Source organism: Panthera tigris, chromosome C2, assembly GCF_018350195.1.
Source record: "Panthera tigris isolate Pti1 chromosome C2, P.tigris_Pti1_mat1.1, whole genome shotgun sequence".
Lineage (NCBI taxonomy): Eukaryota > Metazoa > Chordata > Mammalia > Carnivora > Felidae > Panthera > Panthera tigris.
The window spans coordinates 65,847,106-65,868,037 of record NC_056668.1 but is presented as its reverse complement, the minus strand read 5'-3'; the positions used below and the strand labels follow the sequence as shown (position 1 = coordinate 65,868,037).

General features: G+C 39.5%; 1 protein-coding gene and 1 long non-coding RNA gene across 2 annotated transcripts; one reads left to right on the top strand and one right to left on the bottom strand.

Annotated features, from left to right (window-relative positions):
• Positions 1 to 5,456: 5,456 nt before the first annotated feature.
• On the bottom strand, positions 5,457 to 12,921 carry NDUFB4 (NADH:ubiquinone oxidoreductase subunit B4). The gene is made up of 3 exons (XM_007098343.3): positions 12,659 to 12,921; positions 7,855 to 8,001; positions 5,457 to 5,578 (listed from the first exon to the last, which is right to left on the bottom strand). Exons 1-3 carry the CDS (start codon positions 12,836 to 12,838, stop codon positions 5,516 to 5,518), a joined length of 390 nt encoding a protein of 129 aa, XP_007098405.1. The 5' UTR covers positions 12,839 to 12,921; the 3' UTR covers positions 5,457 to 5,515.
• A 75-nt stretch (positions 12,922 to 12,996) lies between these two features.
• On the top strand, positions 12,997 to 16,891 carry LOC122230680. The gene is made up of 3 exons (XR_006207717.1): positions 12,997 to 13,219; positions 14,367 to 14,467; positions 16,880 to 16,891. It is a non-coding gene; the product is annotated as an uncharacterized LOC122230680 (long non-coding RNA).
• The last annotated feature ends 4,041 nt before the right edge of the window (positions 16,892 to 20,932 follow it).

Here is a 20,932-nt window from a genome sequence, read left to right as displayed (position 1 = left end):
GGTGCCTGGGTGGCTCAATCAGTTAATTGTCCAACTCTTGGTTTCAGCTCAGGTCATAATCTCTCGGTTTTTGTGAGTTCAAGCCCTGCATTGGGCCTGCACTGTCAGTGTGGAGCCTGCTTGGGATTCTCCCTCTCCCTCTCTCTCTGCCCCTCCCCAACTCACACTGTCTCCGTCTCTCTCAAGATAAATAAATAAACTTCAAAAACACTTTTTTAAAATAGTAACACTCTTTGATGCTGTCTCTATCCTATATAAAGCATAAATAAAACCCTCTCTAGCAAACTTTGTTTTCTTAAATTATGAAAATAAGTAGAAAAAAATGTGCTTACCTGTGCAGATGTAGTTTCAAGACAAGTTCCTTCACCTTCTCCTCCTACTCACAACAATTTCATATCAGACTAGTACCCCCTGAGTCCCTCCTACATTGATTTCTGGAGCAGACTCAGCCAGTTGCCTCCTTCCTCCATTTCCACTCCCCATTTTCTTTAGAGCCTAATTATCAAATAAGAGATGAATGATTTAAATGCAATTGATGGTAGAAGTAAAGAATTGACTAAAAACTGCTAAGATAATACTCCTTGTAATTATGGAGGAAAAGAACTTGAATTCTTTTTTTTTTTTTTTTTTAAGAACTTGAATTCTAATGGTAAGTTTGTTTGCTCCAGAAATCTCAGATGTTTCACCAGCAATGTTCAAATACTGGATGTCAGACTTTAGGTTGACCTTAATCTTTTAAATCCTGAAGCTTGGCGATGAGATAGATGCACACTGCACTTTCTTGGAATGTTGAAGGGTAGATGACAGGGATCAATGTCCCTCCAGGCCACAGTGAATATCAGCAGAAGGGGAAATGGCAATAAACAAGGCAGCCAGAGGGGAGACTAGTAGAAGGATTACAATCATAACTGTTGGTACAAACGGATCCTCTAATAGAAACATGATAAGGGTGCCTGGGTGACACAGCTGGTTAGGTGTCCAACTTCAGCTCAGGTCATGATCTCATGGTTTGTCAGTTTGGGCCCTGCACCAGGCTCTCTCCTGTCAGCACAGAGCCGCTTTGGATCCTCGGTCTCCCTCTCTCTATGCCCCTCTTCCGCTCACTCTCAAAAGTAAACATTAAAAAAAATTTTTTTAAGAAACATGATAAAATTCTATTTGTTCATACAAAGGTAGAAAGTAGCAGCAGACATTTTGAAGAGCTCGAATCTTTTAATATATTTATGGTATTTTATAATTTACTAATTTTCAAGCGCTGTCCATATCTTTAAATCATGCATCTTTGATCAAAATAGTTTCTCGTACAGGTCTCTAATATCCTCAATTACTTCATTAATGATCTTGAAGAATGTAGCAATAACCATTACTCTGTAGCTTCCCAAAGTCACAAGAAGACTGTCAAGTGCCCACCAGGAATGAGAAAAAAGAAAAAGGAAAATAAATCAGGAAATTGACCCAAAGAGATTTGGATCAGAGCATGAATGTAATATTTTTCACCAGGCAGGGTCCATAATAAAGGATAAAAAGACACAGTACTTAAACAAACCAGCCTGTTAGAGAAGCAATATTGTCCCAAAGAGAGGAAGGGATGATGTACACGGGTATGGAATTATTAAGACTGGCTCCTCAAGCATGTGCATAAAGGGGAACTAATAGAGATAATATATTTAGACTTTCATAAAGCTTTCGACAAGTTCACATCCAAATGAGTCATCCTGGGATTAGTAGGGACTGCTTTGTTCTGCAGAGAGGGCTTGTCTCAAAAATTGAAAATCATTTCTAGCCGTAAGTCTTACAACAGCCTGATAACTGGTCAACCTCTAGCCTTTCTTGCCCTAAGATCCTCCTCCTCCAGAATCCAAAATGATCTTCCAGGGATGCAAATCCAATGAGGTTACTCCTGCTTAATACCTTCAGTGGCTCCCATTGCCATTAGGAAGAAGCCCTTAACTGTGATAAAGGCCTTATGATCTGGTTCTGGTTCCTTGTCATTTTTGGCTGCGCAGCATTTGAACCACTTTCTTATGTTTGGGAATTCCATATCTGCCTCACATTTTCAAGCTGAACATGCCATATGCTTGCTTTTTCACCCTCCCCTGCAACAAGAAGTTTTTCAGGAGCAAGTGATGGGAAGATACAGGAACCTTGAGGAACTTTTTCTGGTGGCTGTGGCTGTAACAAGCTTTAGCTTTTGGGCCAACAGAGGCAGCAATACCAGTGTAGGCTCCTGTGCCCAGTGCTCACGGCCAGCCGCATCAGTCAGACACACGGTAACATTATAGCACTCAGATGAGGTGGCAATTGGTATTCTCAGCAGACCACTTCTGGGTGTGATTTGGGGCATTGTTTGTGGTAGTGAGAAATATTTAGAAATTGATTAAACTCTTAAGAACACATTGCTCAATAATTCTCAATGTTAAAAAAAAATGTTTTATAATCAGCAAAACTAAAAGGCAACCTATGAAATGGGAGAAGATATTTACAAATGACATATCCAATAAAGGGTTAGTATCCAAAATCTATAAAGAACTTATCAAACTCAACACACAAAAAATGAATAATCCAATTTAAAAATGGGCAGAAGACATGAATAGACATTTTTTCCAAAGAAGACATCCTGATAGTCAACAGACACAATGAAAAGATGCTCAAAATCACTCATCATCAGGGATATGTAAATCAAAACTACAGCGAGGTATCACCTCACACCTATCAGAATAGAGAAAATCAAAAACACAAGTAACATTAGGTGTTGGTGAGGATGTGGAGAAAAAGGAATTGTTGCACTGTTGGTAGGAATGCCAACTGGTATACCCACTGTAGAAAACAGTATATTTCTTCAAAAGGTTAAAAATAGGGGGCACCTGGGTGGCTCAGTCAGTTAGGTGTCCGACTCTGCTCAGGTCATAATCTCACAGTTTGTGGGTTCAAGCCCTGAGTCAGGCTCTGTGCTGACAGCTCGGAGCCTGGAGCCTGCTTCAGATTCTGTGTCTCCCTCTCTCTCTGCTCTTCCCCCACTCATGCTGTGTCTCTCTGTCTCTCAAAAATAAAATAAAACATTAAAAAAAAATTTTATAAGTTAAAAATAGAACTACCCTAAGTACTAAATACTTTGTAAACAGTAACTCTTCAAACAATGAGTTTAATAATAATGTAAGTATTACTAGTATATCTATTTTAAAGATAAGAAAACTGAGTCACAGAGAATGTAAATACTTTCCAGGTCACTTCACAAGTGGTAGAGCAGGGATACAAATGCAAGGTCACCGAAGGGGACTACAAGTTCCAACCGTCGAATCAGACAGTTGGTTCTCTTGGCAACCAACCCCAGCCTTAGGTGTGGTCCGAAACTTGCCTCATTAACATAACAAAAGACGCCTTTAACACAACTCTCAGAAAATCCCCAGGGTTTTAGGAGCTCTGTGACAGAAATGAGGACAATGACCAAATATGTATTTCTTATTATAAATCACAATATCACAGGATTTCACTTTAATTGGAAACTGTGACTATCTCCTGGTAATTTGGGGCTTCTTGTGCCTGGGAAACAGTGGACAAAAGGAAAAAAAAGGTTTCCATATTGGCAGCACTAAATGACTTTCATTACAAGGAGCTAGGGTAGCTGTTACACAATAGGGGCCTAAAGGGATACATCTGGAATGCAGATTTACTAGTGCTTCTTGATGCTTCCATGTCCAGGGATAAATGTAAATAGGCAATTGCTTCAACAAAGACCTGATGATACAGGAGTAACTAAGGTTCTGGCCTTGGCAGATAAAGGACCCAGTGACTCCTTCAAGCAAGCAATCTAGACCGTCTAAAGTGATAGCCAAGGAGGGAAAACCTAGAAAGTTTGGTGGAGGGAAATGACGAATGTCAGTTATGGCTTCAGACATTTCCACAGTGCAGGACTGAAACTTGTTCCACTAACCCTCCTATGCTGAGATTGGACCTAGCCACCACCCTGAATGACATGTTACAGATTAAAGTGCACCCAGATCCAAGCAGTGCATGGAGTGGATAAGGAAATCGTCTACTTCTTGTGCCTACCTCATTTCCTCTTGGCCAGTCTTTTTACTCCAACTGCTGCTGTAGCTCCTAGCTCCTGCAGGTGTGGAACTGTCAACAAGACACCTCAGCTGTGTAGCACATCACTTGCTTCCTGCCCTAGGCTTTCTTCCCCCTCCATGTGAGAAGCCTGTAAGCACCCTCAGCCATTCTGAGGCACACCCATACCTGGAAGTGAAAGGGACTTAACTGCATGAGACAACTCTCAACCAACTCGGGGACCAGCTCATGGATACTCATTTTTCACTTGTACACATTCTGTGCACGTTCCACAGGGCTCCTCAAGGTCCCTGGTGGAATTAAGCCTGCTACTCTGAGGCAACAGGCCAATCACACACACCTGACGGGCTGTCCTCTACTCCTGCTTCACTCTTACCAGTCTCCTACTTGTTCTTTCACATCACTCCCTAATATAACCTGCACATAAGCTTGTCTCTCAGGTTCTGTGTTTCTGAGTACCCCAGACTCATATAAGATTCAGATGAGAAGACTTGTGAATATGCTCTTAAAGTTAAAAACAATATACTAACGTAAATCAGCCCTAAAGAGCAAGCTCTTCCTGTAACACTTTCTTACTCTGCCTTCATAGGTCCAATTGTCACCCTACTGTTTCAAGACTGAACAATAAAGCATGTAGCTTTATTTTATTGAGCAATACTATGTTATCTCATTTCTATCTTCATGACCTTATGAGGAAGTAGGCATTACTATCTCCATGCTAGAGCTGGGGTAACAGGAGGCCTTGTATTCCAACTCAACTGTTCAGCTTGAGCTAGGGTTCTGACCCCAATCTAACCTTCAAAGCCCATGTGCTAAACCATTTTACTTCTTTTCCTCAGCGTGGCCTCTACCCTGTCTTCTTATCCTACAATGGCCCCCAATATAGCCATACTCAACACACCTTGCCCTTTAATGCTTCCGTTTTGCCGTTAGCCCCTGTGATCTTCAGAGCCTTGATCAAATGCCATCTCCCTAGACAGAATTATTTCTCCATGAGCTTCTATATCACTTTCCTGAATCCCTGTCATATCTTTTTTTACCACATTGATGTTACCGTTCTGTTGCATTTACCGCTGGGGCTGGAGCCAGACACGAGTTTAGATTATTAAGTAGTACTAGATATAATGAGCTCTCAAATAACAATAATGGAATAAAACAGTTGTCAGAGTGTACTCCTTACGCACAGGGCCTAAACTTGTCTTATTGACTGTTGTCTTCTGGGACCAGAGCACAATGCCTGGCTCATAGTAGACACTCATTTGCTGAATGACTGAATGCATCAACGTGAATTTGTTTCTTCATTAAACTGTGAACTCTTACAAAGTAGGGATAATACAATGTACAGCAAATATTTGTTGAATTAAGGTAACAGGAAGAAAGAGAAACTATTTAATGATTAATAGGAGATTTATTTAAACAATAATACATAGAGTCATCATTGCCAGACTTAATATGAAATGCTAAATGTTCGATCCAATTTTCCTTCCTGGATCAGTTTTTCTTTCCTATCCTGCAGAGATAGAAAACAAACAAACAAACAAACAAATAAAACAAAAAACAAACAAAAAAAACTGCATTAGAAACAACACATTCTGACCCCTGTTCATTGCAACACTATTTACAACAGCCAAGATACAGAAACAACCTCAGTGTCCATCAATGGATGAATAAAGACATGGTATATGTATACAATGGAATACTATTCAGCCATAATAAAAAAAAAAAGAATGAAATCTTGCAATTTCATAAGTACAAGCATATAGATACAGAGAACACACAGGTAGGTGACAGAGGCAGGAGGTGGGCAGTGGGCAAAATGGGTGAAGGGGATCAAAAGGCACAAACTTCCAATCACAAACTAAATAAGTCATGGGAATATAATGTACAGCATGGTGACTACAGTCAATAATACTATATTGAATATTTGAAAGTTGCTAAGAGAATTATTCTTAAGTCCTCATTATAAGAAAAAAGATTATTTTTGTAACTATGTATGGTGACAGATGTTAACTAGACTTACTCTGGTGACCATTTTGCAAAATATATAAACAAAAAAGTACTAGAAAATACAAAAACAAACAAAAAAACAAAGTATTCTGGCAGAACCCACAGTACAACTCTGAAACAAGACTTAAATACTCCAAAGCTAATTCCCATCCCACATTGTATAAGGGAAGAAGTAGCAGTCTGAAGAAATAAAGGGACAATGAAAAAACATTCCTATTGAAAAACATCTTATGTAGGGCACCTGGGTGGCTCAGTTGGTTAAGCATTTGACTTTTGGTTTTGGCTCAGGTCATGATCTTGCAGTTTGTGAGACCAAGCCCTATGTCAGGCTCTGTACTGACAGCGCTGAGCCTGCTTGGGATTCTCTCTCCCTCTCTCTCAATAAAGTAAAAATAAACATAAAAAAAAAAAAAAATAGAGGGGCGCCTGGGTGGCTCAGTCGGTTAAGCATCCGACTTCAGCTCAGGTCACGATCTAACGGTCCGTGAGTTCGAGCCCCGCGTCGGGCTCTGGGCTGATGGCTCAGAGCCTGGAGCCTGCTTCTGATTGTGTGTCTCCCTCTCTGTCTGCCCCTCCCCTGTTCATGCTCTGTCTCTCTCTGTCTCAAAAATAAATAAACGTTAAAAAAAATTAAAAAAAAAATAGATGGGGCGCCTGCGTGGCTCAGTTGGTTAAGTATCTGACTTTGGCTCAGGTCATGATCTCACAGTTTGTGAGTTTGAGCCCCACATCGGGCTCTCTGCTCTCAGCACAGAGCCTGCTTCAGACCCTCTCCCACTTACGTTCACACTCTCTCTCTCAAAAATAAATAAACATAAAAAAAAAGAGAAAAGAAAAACACATGTTGGAATCATTTTATTACCCCACTAAAAATCATATGTCAAAAGCAAAATGCAAACACCTTCTGGGTAAGTGTGGCCTACCTTTCTGTGAAGCAGTTAATTTATCAATCAAAAATATATATATAAGGTCTAACAGGAGAGTGGACTGGCCAGTTTAAGGCAGAGCTAGATGAGGGGGTTCCAGTCTATATGGCAACATGAGGCCTCCCGGGGGTCTAGTACTAGCTGTCAAAGATAAGCTTGGCTTTCTCTGCGATCATATGGCCTCTGATGGCAGATTCCCACCACGGGTTGCTTTTGCTTTCCTCTTGTTAGGGTATTAGGAAGTTTTAACATTAATTCACAAAATGTGACCAACATAACTAGAATTCATACAAATAGGGAACACACTAAATGACTTATGTATTCTGCTAACATTTAACCAAATAAACATCTCTTTTAAAAACAGATGAACTAAGAAAAATATAAAAATTCACAAAGATAATTTCTAAAGGTAATTCAAAATAGCAAAGTTTAACTTCTATATTAACTTTTTAAAGTTATTTATGTATTCTCTCACTTAATATTCACAGCACAATTTCCTTACATCATCTAAAACACACCAGGAAAACTCTTTCATGAGCTCTAAGTTCAAGTCTTAGAAATTTAAACTGACCAACTTATTACTTGATATTCTAGAGCAGCCATTAAATTAATTTGAAAGTCTCAGAGACTATCATGAATTTTAGTAAAGTATATTTCAGTAAGAGTTGAAATGATAAAGCAATAAAACCAAACATGTAATCGAAACTTTTAACTCTTGCTGGAAAGGAATAAAGATAAAAGAGTAGAGGGGTTAAGATGGGAGGAAGGCTGGTGGCAATGGACAAGAGAAAGAGCTGCAGCCAGCCCAGGGAACTAATCACACAGAAAGTAAATATCAGGCCCCAATACTTACTCTGTCAGTTTTGAAAACATAATACCAGAAGAAGAGGGGCCCAATTCCAAATAGAGCTCCTAAGAGTGAGGTCTTGGGAGTGGGTCTGAAATTGGGATAGATATTTGCTGATCTTGCATAGGTCCAACGAATCAAGGCAGGATCTTCCTGAAATTCATGAAAACAGAAAGTTACAGGAACTTAAGCAGGACCACACTGAAACAATCTCATCAAAACTTTTGTGGGGGAGGACGGGAGATGCCTTTTGTGCTCCACCACAGCTAAGGGTAAGCCCTGAATATTCCTAAATAGCTTGGGGGAAGACCTTTCATTTCTAGTATTTGTTGAATTAACTCTCTGATGATCTTGTTCAAATCCTTCAGAATTTAAAATATTCTTATATCACCCTTCAGCTTTCTATTTATTTGAGATTTAAGAAATATAATCTTTTATTTTTTTTAATTTATTTTTGAGAGAGAGAGAGAGAGAAAGAGCTTGAGCCGGGAAGGGACAAAGAGAAGGGAGACACAGAATCAAAGAAGGCTCCAGGTTCCAAGCTGCCAGCACAGAGCCTGACACAGGGCTCGAACTCACAAATGGTGAGATCATGACCTGAGCTGAAGTCAGATGCTTAACCAATTGAGTCACCCAGCTGCCCCAAGAAACCTAATCTTTTTAAGCTGTCAGAGAAGCCACTTTTTCTCTTTGATCTTTTTTTTTTTTCTTTTCTGGATTTTTTTTTTTTAGCTTCATTGTCGTTCTTAAAGTGTGACCAACTGAACCACAGTATTCCCGATGAGGACTGATTTCATATGCTCTGTCATGCTTTGTACTTTGTTTCCAGGACCCTTTCTAATGCTACCCCCCACCCTGCCCTGTCTTTCCAGGCTACATACAAATTGCAGGAAGGTGAAGACTGAGGTAGGCTAACTCTGAACTTTAATTTCTTTAAGCTGACTTGGCAGATATTTTACAAGCAAAACTATTACATTTAACACTATTAAAATAATTTGTAGTGAGGACAAGGTTGTTAAAAAAAATAATCAGACTGTCTTGGTTTAAAAAAGTAATTATCCATTTTAATATATTTATACTAGAACAACTATATAAGATAGCAAATCTGCCCCAAACACATAATTAAACTTAATTAGCTAAATCCCCAAATGATTTTATAAAAATTATTTGCTCCAATTAACTGATAGGCAGATTAAAAATAAGCAAATTAAATCAGTTTTAAAACTTTAATACTAAAGGAGAACATTCAAGGTCCTATGCAATGCCAAGGAAGTCACGATTGGTAGAATTAAAATAGTTAAACTGGATCTTCCACAGATACATTTTTAAACCAAAGTGTCTGCAGAAACAGTAAAGGTGAAGACACAAGATATACACAGGTTTAAGGGGATGTTTGAGGTCAATACCTGAAAGGATAAATACATCTATTCTTGTATCTATCCCTTCTACTATTAATGTATTTGAATGATTCTCCCATGACAGAATTCTCAATTTGCCAGTGGCGTCTCTACATATTTACCTGTCAGATCAGTCTTCCAGAAACAGATATTTTATTTCATAAAAACATCAACAGCCCCATGACCATAGTTTATTGAGCCTGGTACTGTTAAGAGAAGTTCCAAAACACATTCCATGGGAGATAGTTTTCCTTCTTTGACACCACTCTATCTCCAAAGAACTATCAGCAGCATCTGACATGGTGAACAATCCTTCACATCATTTCTTTTGGCTCTCAGGACACACACCTGCCTGGTTTTCCTCCAAACCCTGTGGCCATTCCCTCTTGGTCTCTTTTGCTCTCTATGTCCTTATTTCTCTAAATGCTTAATACTGGACCTTAGACCTTACTGGTCTTTTTGTTTGTTTATTTTTATTTTGGGAGAGATAGAGAGCAAGCAGGGGAGGGGCAGAGAGAGAGGGAGAGACAAAATCCCAAGCAGGCTCCAGACTGTCAGTGCAGAGCCCCATTCGGGGGCCAAACTTACGAACTGTGGGATCATGACCTGAGCCATGAGATCATGACCTGAGCCGCGAGATCATGACCTGAGCTGAAGTGAAGAGTCGGACACTTCACTGACTGAGCCACCCAAGCGCCCCTTTACTCGTCTTTTCCATCTACATTCATTCCCTTGATGAGCTCCTCCTGTCACATGGTTTTAAATATCCATCTATAGGCCGATGACTCCCAAAATTTTACTTCCCCAGACCTCTACCCCGAACTCCAGACATAATATCCAACTACTTGCTCAACAGTCATGTTGTCTAACAGGCATGTCAAATGTGATGTATCCCAAACTGATTTCCCAATGTTCCACTCCATCTCCATCCCTGCTCCTCTCACATTCTTCTCTACCTTGGTAAAAAGCAACTTCATTGTTCTGATAACTTAGGTCAAAAACCTTGGAGCCATTCTTCACCCTTCTCTCTCTTACACCTCACATCCAATCTGCTAGCAAATCTGGTTGGCTTTACTTTCAATACATACTCATAATTCACCACTTCTTACCACCTACACTGCCAAAAAAACCCTGATAGATTACCTCAAAAGCCTCCTAACTAGACTCCTTGCTCTTGTCCTCCATAATGTATTTTTAAGTAAGCAACCAGAGAGAAGTTAAAGTATAAGGGCAGATTACTCACTCAGTAAAAGTCCTTCTTGGTGTGATCTAGTTCCAAGTACCTTTCTGTGCTCATCTCTTCCTACTTTGCTTCCACCTTTCTCCACTTCAGTCACAATGGTCTCTTCAGTATTTTTGAAACTAACCAGGCACACTCCTGTCTAAGGACCTCAACACCTGTCCCCTCTACCTAAAATGCTACTTTCCTGAGAGCTGTGTGGCTATCTCCTTCACCTCACTTCCTTCATGTCACCTTCCACGGAAGGCCTTCCCTAGGGATATCTAACATTTCAGCTGCTGTCCCTCCCTACTATATACACACATTCTGAATTCCCTTCCTTGCTTTATTTTCCTTATCACTTATCACTAACATGCTAAATGATTTACTTTTTTAAGTTTATGTATTTATTTTGGGAGAGAGAGAGACAAAGAGCAAGCAGGAGAGGGGCAGTCGGAGGGAGAGACAGAATCCCAAGCAGGCTCCACGCTGTCAGCGCAGAACCTGATGCGAAGCTAGAACTCACAAACCATGAGATCATGACGTGAACCCAGGTCAAAAGTCGGACACTTAACTGACTGAGCTACCCAGGTGCCCCTAAATTATTTAGTTTTTAAATCTATTTATTACTTGTCTGCCCCACTGGAAAGAAAGCTCTATGAGGACAGGAATCTACACTGTCACCTCAGCATCTAACACAGGGCCTAGCCTATTACAGCAATTATTTGTTCATTGAATCAATCATTCTTAAAGATTAGGCAAGGAATTTCCATGTATTGATCACTAAATGATTAAGTGCCAGGCACTCATTTATTTAATTAACAGAACAACCAATGAGGCAGGTATTACTGTCTCTTTTATATGACAAAATTGAAACTGTCCTAGGGCACAGAACTGGAAAGAAGACAATCTGGGGTTTAAACTTCAGCTATCTGGCACATCAAACCCACCTGTGTATGTAAATAACACATGTCTCTCTCCACACCTTCTCAAGTAAACACCTTCTTCTCCAGTTCTAACTAGAATTGGTACAGCCAACTGGTTAAGCAGATGTTTTGGGTTACAAAGATCAAGGTTTAAATTCTGCTCTATCACTTGCTAAGGGAGTATCACTCTATGACCTACTTGTCCTTCCCATGTTGTCTTCCAATCTGTAAAATGGGGTTAATAACAGGGCCTAATTCTGAATACTTGTGACATTTGAATATTCGGAAAGGGTTTAGATAGTGCCTGCACAATTTAAATTTCCTTCAATTCTCATAACTTCCAAAAAGTCCTACAGAACACCAATGCAACTATTGGGAAAAGTGGTTTTTTTTTTGTTTTGGGGTTTTTTTGTTTTGTTTTTAGTATATTTGACATCATATTTAAACAGCTCTTGGACAGAAAATTATCAAAAAGCGCACTCATTAAATAATAGCTATCAGTCTACTGGTTATATATTAAGTGCCTGGAATGTTATACAAACTATTTCATTTAACCGCACAATGGCTTTATAAAGAGTATACTACCATTCCCACATAAGATCAGAAAATTAACGTTTGGAGAGAGTAGGCAAATTGCCTAGGGTCATATAGTTTGCCAACTTGTGCTGCCTTGGCATATGAATCCAAAGACCACAGCTTCAACAGCTGCAGTTTTGGGGTCTTTAAAAGATACAAATTGAAAAATCACTATATTCCCATCAGGAGAGAGCAGTATTGATATGAATTGTGAACTGAATGGTGGAAAACTGCTTTAAAAAAAAATAAATAACACACACAACACATTTTCTGAGCACTCATTACATTCATTACAGCCCGGTCACTGTGTTGGCTGGTGATGTGCCTGGTCTCATTTAATCCTCGTCACAGCCTCATAAAGTAAGAAGTGCTGTATTAATCCCATTTTCCAGACAGGAAAACCGAGGCTAAGCAGCAGAGTTGTGTCACTTTTGTGAGCAAGCCAGGATTCAAACCCAGCCCGGTGTGAACTGAGAACCGTCCTGTAGACCACCAAGCTCTCCGCCCAAGGTCAAAGGGCTAGTGGGTTGGCCTGCTCTCTGAGCCTGGAAAAGGGCCAATGTCTAAGATACGGATTGGAACGGTGGCCGCCCCGCTGCGGGGTCTCCCTTGGCCGGTCTGGGCTGCCCGGTCGGAGGGGACAGCCCGGACTCTATGGCCCTTGATTCCCGCCCGGCCGGCCCCCGACTCACGATGAGCCCTCGGCGGCTGGGGTCGTTGTACTGAAGCAGGTACTCCCGTTTAAGTCGGGATCTTATGGCCAACCGCTCGGCTTGCGCCTTCCGGGCTTCTGGAGATACGTCGTATTCGGCTGGGTCGAGGGTGGAGGGTAGAGTGGCCAGGCGCGAAGGCTGGTACTTAGGGAACGACATCTTGGCAGTCCGGCACAGAAGCGCGCCTGCGCGACTCCGAGGCCCTCCCCCACTTTATTCTGACCTTCATCCTGCGGGAGTGCGCTTGCGCGTCAGCTGAAGGTAGGTGAGAGAGCGAGACAAAGAACTCAGCTTCTTTCCGCAACCTTCCTCGCGGTCCTGGGGCCGTAATAGCGATCTGCGCATGCACAGTGTGCTCTTTTCGCCCACCCCCGCTTCCTCCTTCTACCTACCCACAATCTGTTGCTCGTTGCCTGCTGTTTCCTAGCAGCCTTTCTCAAAGCAGAGCTTTTTATGAGAAGTTGAACTGTGTGAGACTGGCAGACACGGGGAACGGGACTGGCTCTAGTAGAGTCCTGTTTCACTGTGGGTCCCTCCAAGGTGTGTGACTTTGAACAAGTCACTTAACGTCTGTGAGTTTTCCTCCTGCTCATCCTGTGTAATGACCCCTATGCCGTTTACCTAACAAACCTTTTGTGAGGATTACATAAGATAATGGAGAGGTGCCAAAGTGCTTTGCAAAGCACAATGTCCTCTGCCAAAAAAGAGAATAAGCTTTTCTGTACGTTACCACATTAGATCTGTACAACGTAAGTAAAGGTGTGTTTTTCTTAGCCACGAAACAATGTTGAATAGGAGAATGATGTTAGAAATGTTGCCTGCCTGACTAGTAAGTCGTTAAAAAATGAAATATTGAATAAAGCGTGTGAAGAAACAGTATCTTGATTAAAATACCCCTTACCTAAAATCCTTAGCACTCTTCAGGTGCTAAGAATGAAAAATACCTTCAAGATACGAAAATATGCATAGAGGCATTGTGTCTTAATGTGAAAGATGATTCAGGGAGAAAAAAAAAGTAACCCAAGGGAAACCTCCATCCCTACTGTCTTTCCCCTTTCCCCCACTATCACCAAGGGGAAAACGCAACTTCAAGTTGCACAGCAGGGTCTTTGGATACCAGTCAGGTACTCCTCAGGGGAAAGCATGTAAACAATATTTCCATAACTCAGACAAGGAAAGCTGGATCAAAAGAGAGCTTCACCTTGGATGAAATGTCTGAAGACATATAGGTATGTTGGGAAATGGTTGCTAGGCAGAGAAGGGACCTAGAAAGTGTTGGCATTTGAAGTGATGAGCAGCACTGCTGTCATGTTTATTCAACATTTTAATATTGTTTTAAAACATTTATTAAGCACCCACTGTGTGAAGCATACTGCACACTAGTGAGTCTTAGTCAATCTTCCAGGCTCAGTGGGGGAAATGCAGAAGAAATGAAGGATGTGGTGTTGTCTTTGAGGAGCTGACAATCAGGCTGTACAGAAAGAGAAGACAGAATATGATAATATTTGCAAAGCAGTTTAATGTCCAGATGAATTTAGAGCAAAATGGGCTCATGAGAATGCAGGCTGAGGGAATGTAGAAAAAAGAAATTTGAAACAAATCGCTTACACTCAATTTTAAAGGAATGAGAATAAAAGGAGTTCTGAGTTTTTTTTTTTTTAAAGGTGTTTCAAAATTTTGTTTATAGATTAGACACTGATATGGGAAAAAGGCATGCAAAAGGATAAAAGAAAGAAGAAAGGAGTACAAAGACTACAGATGACAACATTTTAAAAAGACTTCATAAAGGTAAGAGAGAGGGAAAGAGAGAGAAAGACAGAATAAACTTCATCATTTCCCTTTGGATTAGTTAAGGTGTTTGTTTCTACATTTGCTTGGTTATCAAAAGGATCCCTTTAGATGATTGTCAAAAAGATGGAGTGCTAAGTTCTCTTCTGCTCTTGAAGATTTGGAACTGATCTGGCAGGGGAACCCATGTGTCTGTACTTTGTATAGTTTCTTGAGGGGATTCTTATACCATTTTGTGTTTGGAAAACAGAGATGAGTACAAGAGGTCTTCCTTTCCCTCTTCTTTTTCCAGGAAAGGTCCTCCCAAAGTGAATCTATTTAACGTGAAGACCTGGATTCTATAGTGAAAGAAAAAGACTTGATTGAGCCTTTATCTTGAAATAATGCAATCAAAAAATTATGAAAATGAATATATCTTATATTTAACATTTAAGGTCACAATTACAACTGTGTGCTAATTCTGATAAATCAAGTGTTAATTTGTGGGCACAGTTATTTTTATTTTATTATTTTTAAAAAAAATTTTTTAATGTTTATTTTTGAGAGAGACAGAGACAGAGCATGGACAGAGGAGGGGCAGAGAGAGAGGGAAACACAGAATACAAAGCAGGCTCCAGGCTCTGAGTCGTCAGCACAGAGCCCAATGTGGGGCTCGAACTCACAAGAGCCGTGAGATCCTGACCTAGGCCAAAGTCGGATGCTTAACCCGACTGAGCCACCCAGGCACCCCCACAGTTATTTTTATATAGCTCATTATCCTTCACTTTGCATTTGATTTTTGCAGAGGCTCATATTTGTAGAAATGTTGGAGGCCTTTATCCAGTTTTCCTAAGGTCCTCTCTTAATCCTTTGAAACTAAATTACTTCCTTTTGAAGCACTGATGTCATCATTATTCTTACTGATTTTCTCTTTTTCCCCTTTGTTATCTAGTACAACGCTCTGAGATCCTCCTTTATTAGTGACTTTGCAGGCTGCTGCAAACATCGCTTTTATGAATTTTGTGAAAGTCCACATCTTTTGCAAGATTTGCAGTGGATTTCTATTATTTTTGAGGATTGGATATTTCCAAATGGATGGCTAAGACTTTGATAGGAGTGGATGTAGGCACTAGGGTTAGCAGATGGAACAATGCAAGTGGGGAACAATTTCACAAGTAACCACTTCACCAATGAATATTTCATATTTTGAAGACTTTTTCTTTTCCTAATAGAATTTATCAGAATTTATTGGGACATGGATTACAAGGACTAAGTATGTGAAACTGTATTTGGCTGGAAGAGGGGGGATGGAGTGGTAAAGTGGAGAAGGAGAGAAATACAAATATGCAGGGATAGTCAAGTATAAGACTGGGACAGGATTTCAGGGAACAGAAGATGGACAAGTGAATACAGAAACTGTAAGAAGCAGATAAGTTCCAGTTGCAGCAATATGAAGAGCATTCCTTCTCTTAATTGGCTAGGATCATAGGTATATTTGTGAATAAATTCCCAACTTTGAGTCAGGAATAAACCCAATGCCCGGAGATTTAGTAATCAGTGATTGTCAGCAGCTGACATTTAGTGAGCATTTTCCTTTATTATTGTTTTCAAAAATCTTGTCCTGACGTTGAATATCAGCAAGTGATGTACTGTCAAACTAGTACAGGGTCCCCTCCTTACATGATCTTCTCCAGAACCCTGGGAAGGGCCCTAGAAATGTGTTCACATGGCCATTCTGTTTCTGTAAAATTAGACGAAGATATTTAAATCTCAGTTGCCTAAGACTGCTGTGTCTCTCCTGACCTCTTCTATTACATTTTCCCTCCTGGTGGGTGGTATCGCAGTGATCTGAGGCATTTGGGGGATCTGACAAATGAAAATTTGAATTTAGTGGGACATATTTATTTGATTCACATCAATTTCAAGTGGAGTTTAATTATTGCTAGGCATCCAGGCGTAGGAATGGCTTCCAGGGATATCATTAACATCCAGTGTGCCCGGGAGGTGCAGGATCAAAGTTTGTGTTGTGATATGAACTTGTCCTGTGAATTCTGGCCCTGGAAATATAGGGGTAGAGGAGGAGAAATAAGGTTTGAAATATACAGAACCAGAAGCTAATCTGTGGGAAATTCTCCTAGTTATCATTGGCATTTTTCCTTTAAAAAGCACCCCCCTCCAAAATTATATAAGCTTCACATCGCATCAAATCATGATCTTCCTGTTTATCCGTCTTGTTAAGGCTGCAAGGAAGAGATACAAAGTGCTATGTGAATTAATTTAATTGCAAAGAGACCTAAGAATATGGGGTAGAAGGGAAAGTCATCTCATTTGGTTATGTAGCCACCCTAGGAATTTATCTTCCAAAATTGAAATGAACAACAGTTCAAAGCGTGAATAAGAATAATACTTTAGAGCTTCAGTGTCCCATCTTAGCTCAAGTAAACCACTTTCTCTTTGTTTAACTAGCATCTACTCTTCCTCCAAAAGAGGATATTATTGAATCAGTTTGACACTATTCAATCTAGATTGCCTCAAAGTACCACATGGGAGGTTGGCTCTCACTGTATCCAACTTATCTGCAGCTCTGTTGATTTGGGCACTGTCGAAGTCAGTCATGAATAAGATTACACTACTGGTTTTACTCAACAGATGCACTTAAGTCACAGCAGTTTATCTTGTTTAGAGAAGACCCACATAGAACTACTTGCTTCAGAAGTGGTGGTATATCCAGCAGACACTTTAAGACTACACAGCCTGTCCATTACAAACATACATTGCTTTCTACTTGTTTCTACTATAGCTTTATAGTAAGTCTTGGTATTTCAGGAGGCAAATCTCTCCATTTTATTATAGTTCGAAATTGTGTTAGCTACTTTTGTTCCTCTTCTTTTCCAGATGAATTTAGTATTAAGATGTTAAATTCCGTGAAAAAAAATCCATTGGGATTTTGATTGGAACTGCACTAAATGTATACCTTAATTTGAGGAGAACAGACATTCTTCTCATATTGCATCTTCTCATCTGTAATCTATTAGTCAGGTCCTTTATTCCCTTCAATCATGTTTTGTAACTTTCTCCGTGAGGAATTGTTGCCTCCTCTAGTAGATTAATTCTGCTACATTATAGATTTCATTGTTACTGTTAATTGTTTCTTTTCCTATTACATTTTCTAAATGACTGTTGCTGGTGTATTGTAATATTATTGATTTTTGTATACTGATTTTGGAACCAGTATCCTTGGTGAACTCTTTATTACTGTTGGCTTTTCTATTCCTTTCTTTGGATTGTTCTATGTAGTTGGCCATACCTTGAGAAAAGCAGTCTTGCCTTTTCTCTTACAAGTCTCATACTTGGTTTTCTCTCTCTCTCTCTCTCTCTCTCTCTCTCTCTCTCTCTCATTGCATTAGCTAGGACCTACAGTACCATGTTTTATGATAGCAGAAACTGAGAGTCTCCTATATTGTTCCCAGCTTTAATAGGAAATCTGTTCACCATTAAATGTTTGCTGTAGGGTTTGGTAGAAGCCCTTTATCAGGTTGAGAAAATTCTGTTATATTCTTTCCCAAACGTTTTTTAATCATGAATGAGTGATAATTGGTTAAATATATTTCTACATTTTTGTTATATAGTCATATGGTTTGTCTGTTAATCTGTTAAAAACACAGAGAAATTTAGTAGGTTTTTTTATTTCAAGTTTTTATTTAAATTCTAGTTAGTTAACATATATAGCAAAATTGGTTTCATGTGTAGGATTTAGTGATTCATCACTGACATATAACACCCAGTGCTCATCACCAGTGCCCTCCTTAATACCCATCACCCATTTAGCCCACGCCCCACCCACCTCCCCTCCATCAACCCTCAGTTTGTTCTCTATAGTTAAGAGTCTTTATGGCTTGCTTTCCTCTCTTTTTTTCCCCTTCCCCTAAGTTTAAATAAAGTTTATTTATTTATTTTGAGAGAGAGAAAGCATGAATGAGTGGTGGAGGGGCAAAGAGAGAGGGAGAGAGAGAATCCCAAGCAAGCTCCACACTGTCAGCACAGAGCCGGATAAGAGACTCAGTCTCATGAACCATGAGGTCATGACCTGAGCCAAAATCAAGAGTCAGATGCTTAACCATCTGAGCTACTCAGGCACTCCTCATCTGTTTTGTTTCTTAAATTCCACATATGAGTGAAATCATATGATATTTGTCTTTCTCTGACTGACATATTTTGTTTAGCATAGTATACTCTAACTCCATCCACATCATTGCAAAGGGCAAGATTTCATTCTTTTTGATTGCTGAGTAATATATCCACTCATCAGTCGATGAACATTTGGGCTCTTTTCACAATTTGGCTATTGTTGATAGTGTTGCTGTAAACATCAGGGTGCATGTGCCCCTTCAAATCAGCATTTTTTTATCCTTTGGATAAATACCTAACAGTGCAGTTGCTGGATCTTAGGGTAGTTCCATTTTTAACTTTTTGAGGAACCTCCAGTTTTCCAGAGTGGGTGCATCAATTTGCATTCCCACTAACAGTGTAAGAGGGTTCCCCTTTCTCCGCATCCTTGCCAACATCTGTTGTTTCCTGTGTTAATTTTAGCCATTCTGACAGGTGTGAGGTAGTCTTGTCATGGTTTTGATTTGTATTTTCCTGATGATGAGTGATGTTAAGTATCTTTTCATGTGTCTGTTAGCCAGTAGGTTGTTCTGATGTGGAATATTTTGCATTCTGAAATTAACTATTTCATGGCCATGATATGTTTTTTAATGTAGTGATTAAATAATTAAACTGAATTAAATTTATTAACATTTTATTTAGGATCTTACCATTTATGTTCATTGATGAATTGGCTGTATAGTTTTCTTTTTCCTATTTTGTCCTTGTCCAGTTTTGGTAATTTATTTACATGAAAAGAAGTGGATAGATTAATAGATTTCCTTTTTTTTTTTTTTTTTTTTTTTTTTTATTCTCCAAAATGGTTTGTTTAAGACAGGAACTGTATTCCTTGAAGACTTTGTAAATTATCTTTTTAAAACTGTCAACTGCCTGGGTCTTCCCTTTTTATTTTCAGGAGAGACTTTTGGCTATCAACTCAATTTCTTTAATGATGGTTTTTTTTCAGGTTTTCTATCTCCTTTGGAATGAAGTTTGGTAATTTAAATTTTCTCAAATGTCTGTTTATTGCTTTTAATGTTTTTTTTTTTTTATTTTGAGAGGGGAGAGAGAGAGGGCATGTGTGAGCCAGGGAGGGGCAGAGAGAGGGCGAGAGAAAGAATCCTAACCAGGCTCCACATTGTCAGCACAGAGGGCTCTATCCCACGAACTGAACCGTGAGTTCATGACCTGAGCTGAAATCAAGAATCAGATGCTTCACTGACTGAGCCACCCAGGTGCCCCTTAAATATTTTGTTTTAAACTTAATTGTTATAGAGTTTCTAATCTCATGATTTTTTCAGTCTCCACTGTTTTTATAATTATGATCCTCATTTTGCCATTAATATTGTTTGTTTTCGTGTCCTTGATAATCCCCATCCCCTATTTCTCCTATCCCTCCACCTGTCTCCCCTCTGGTAACTATCAGTTTGTTCTCTACAGTTAAGAGGGTTTTTCTTGGTTTGCCTTTCTCTCCCTTTTTCCTTTGCTCCTTTTGTTTCTTAAATTCCACATATGAATGAGATCATATGGTATTTGTCTTTCTCTGACTGACTTATTTTGCTTAGCACTATTTATCCATTTCTTATTTATCTTATTTATCCATTCATCTTATGGATCTTATCCATCTTGTTTATCCATTCATCTATGGAAGGACACTTGGGCTGCGTCCATAGTTTGGCTATTGTAGATAATGCTGCTATAAACATAAGGGTGCATGTATCCCTTTGAATTAGTGTTTTTAATTTTGGGGGTAAGTACCCAGTAGTGCAATTCCTAGATCTTAGGGTAGTTCTAATCTTAATTTTTTGAGGAACCTCCATACAGTTTTCCACAATGGCTGCACCAATACTGTTTATTTATTGCTTCTTTTTTTTCTTCATCCATCTTGCTAGAAGTTTGTCTTCTTTGTCTTTACAGAGACCCCATTAAAAAAATTTTTTTTAATGTTTATTTATTTTTGAGAGAGAGAGAGAGAGACATACAGACAGAGCACGTGAACTGGAGAGGCAGAGAGAAAGGGAGACCTAGAATCTGAAGCAGGCTCCAGGCTCTGAGATGTCAGCACAGAGCCCGACACGAGGCTTGAACCTATGAACTGTGATATCATGACCTGAGCCAAAATCGGTCACTTAACCGACTGAACCACCAAGGTGCCCCCAGAGAACCCATTTTTTATTTTGTCATCCCTAATCAATTTTTCCTCTTATACTTATTTCTTTTATTTTTCTTGAGATTACTGTAATATTCTATTTCTGGTTTCTTCAGAATACTTACCTCATTCATTTTTAATATTATGTTTTATAATTTTTTATGCATATAATTCTATAAATTTAATTTTAG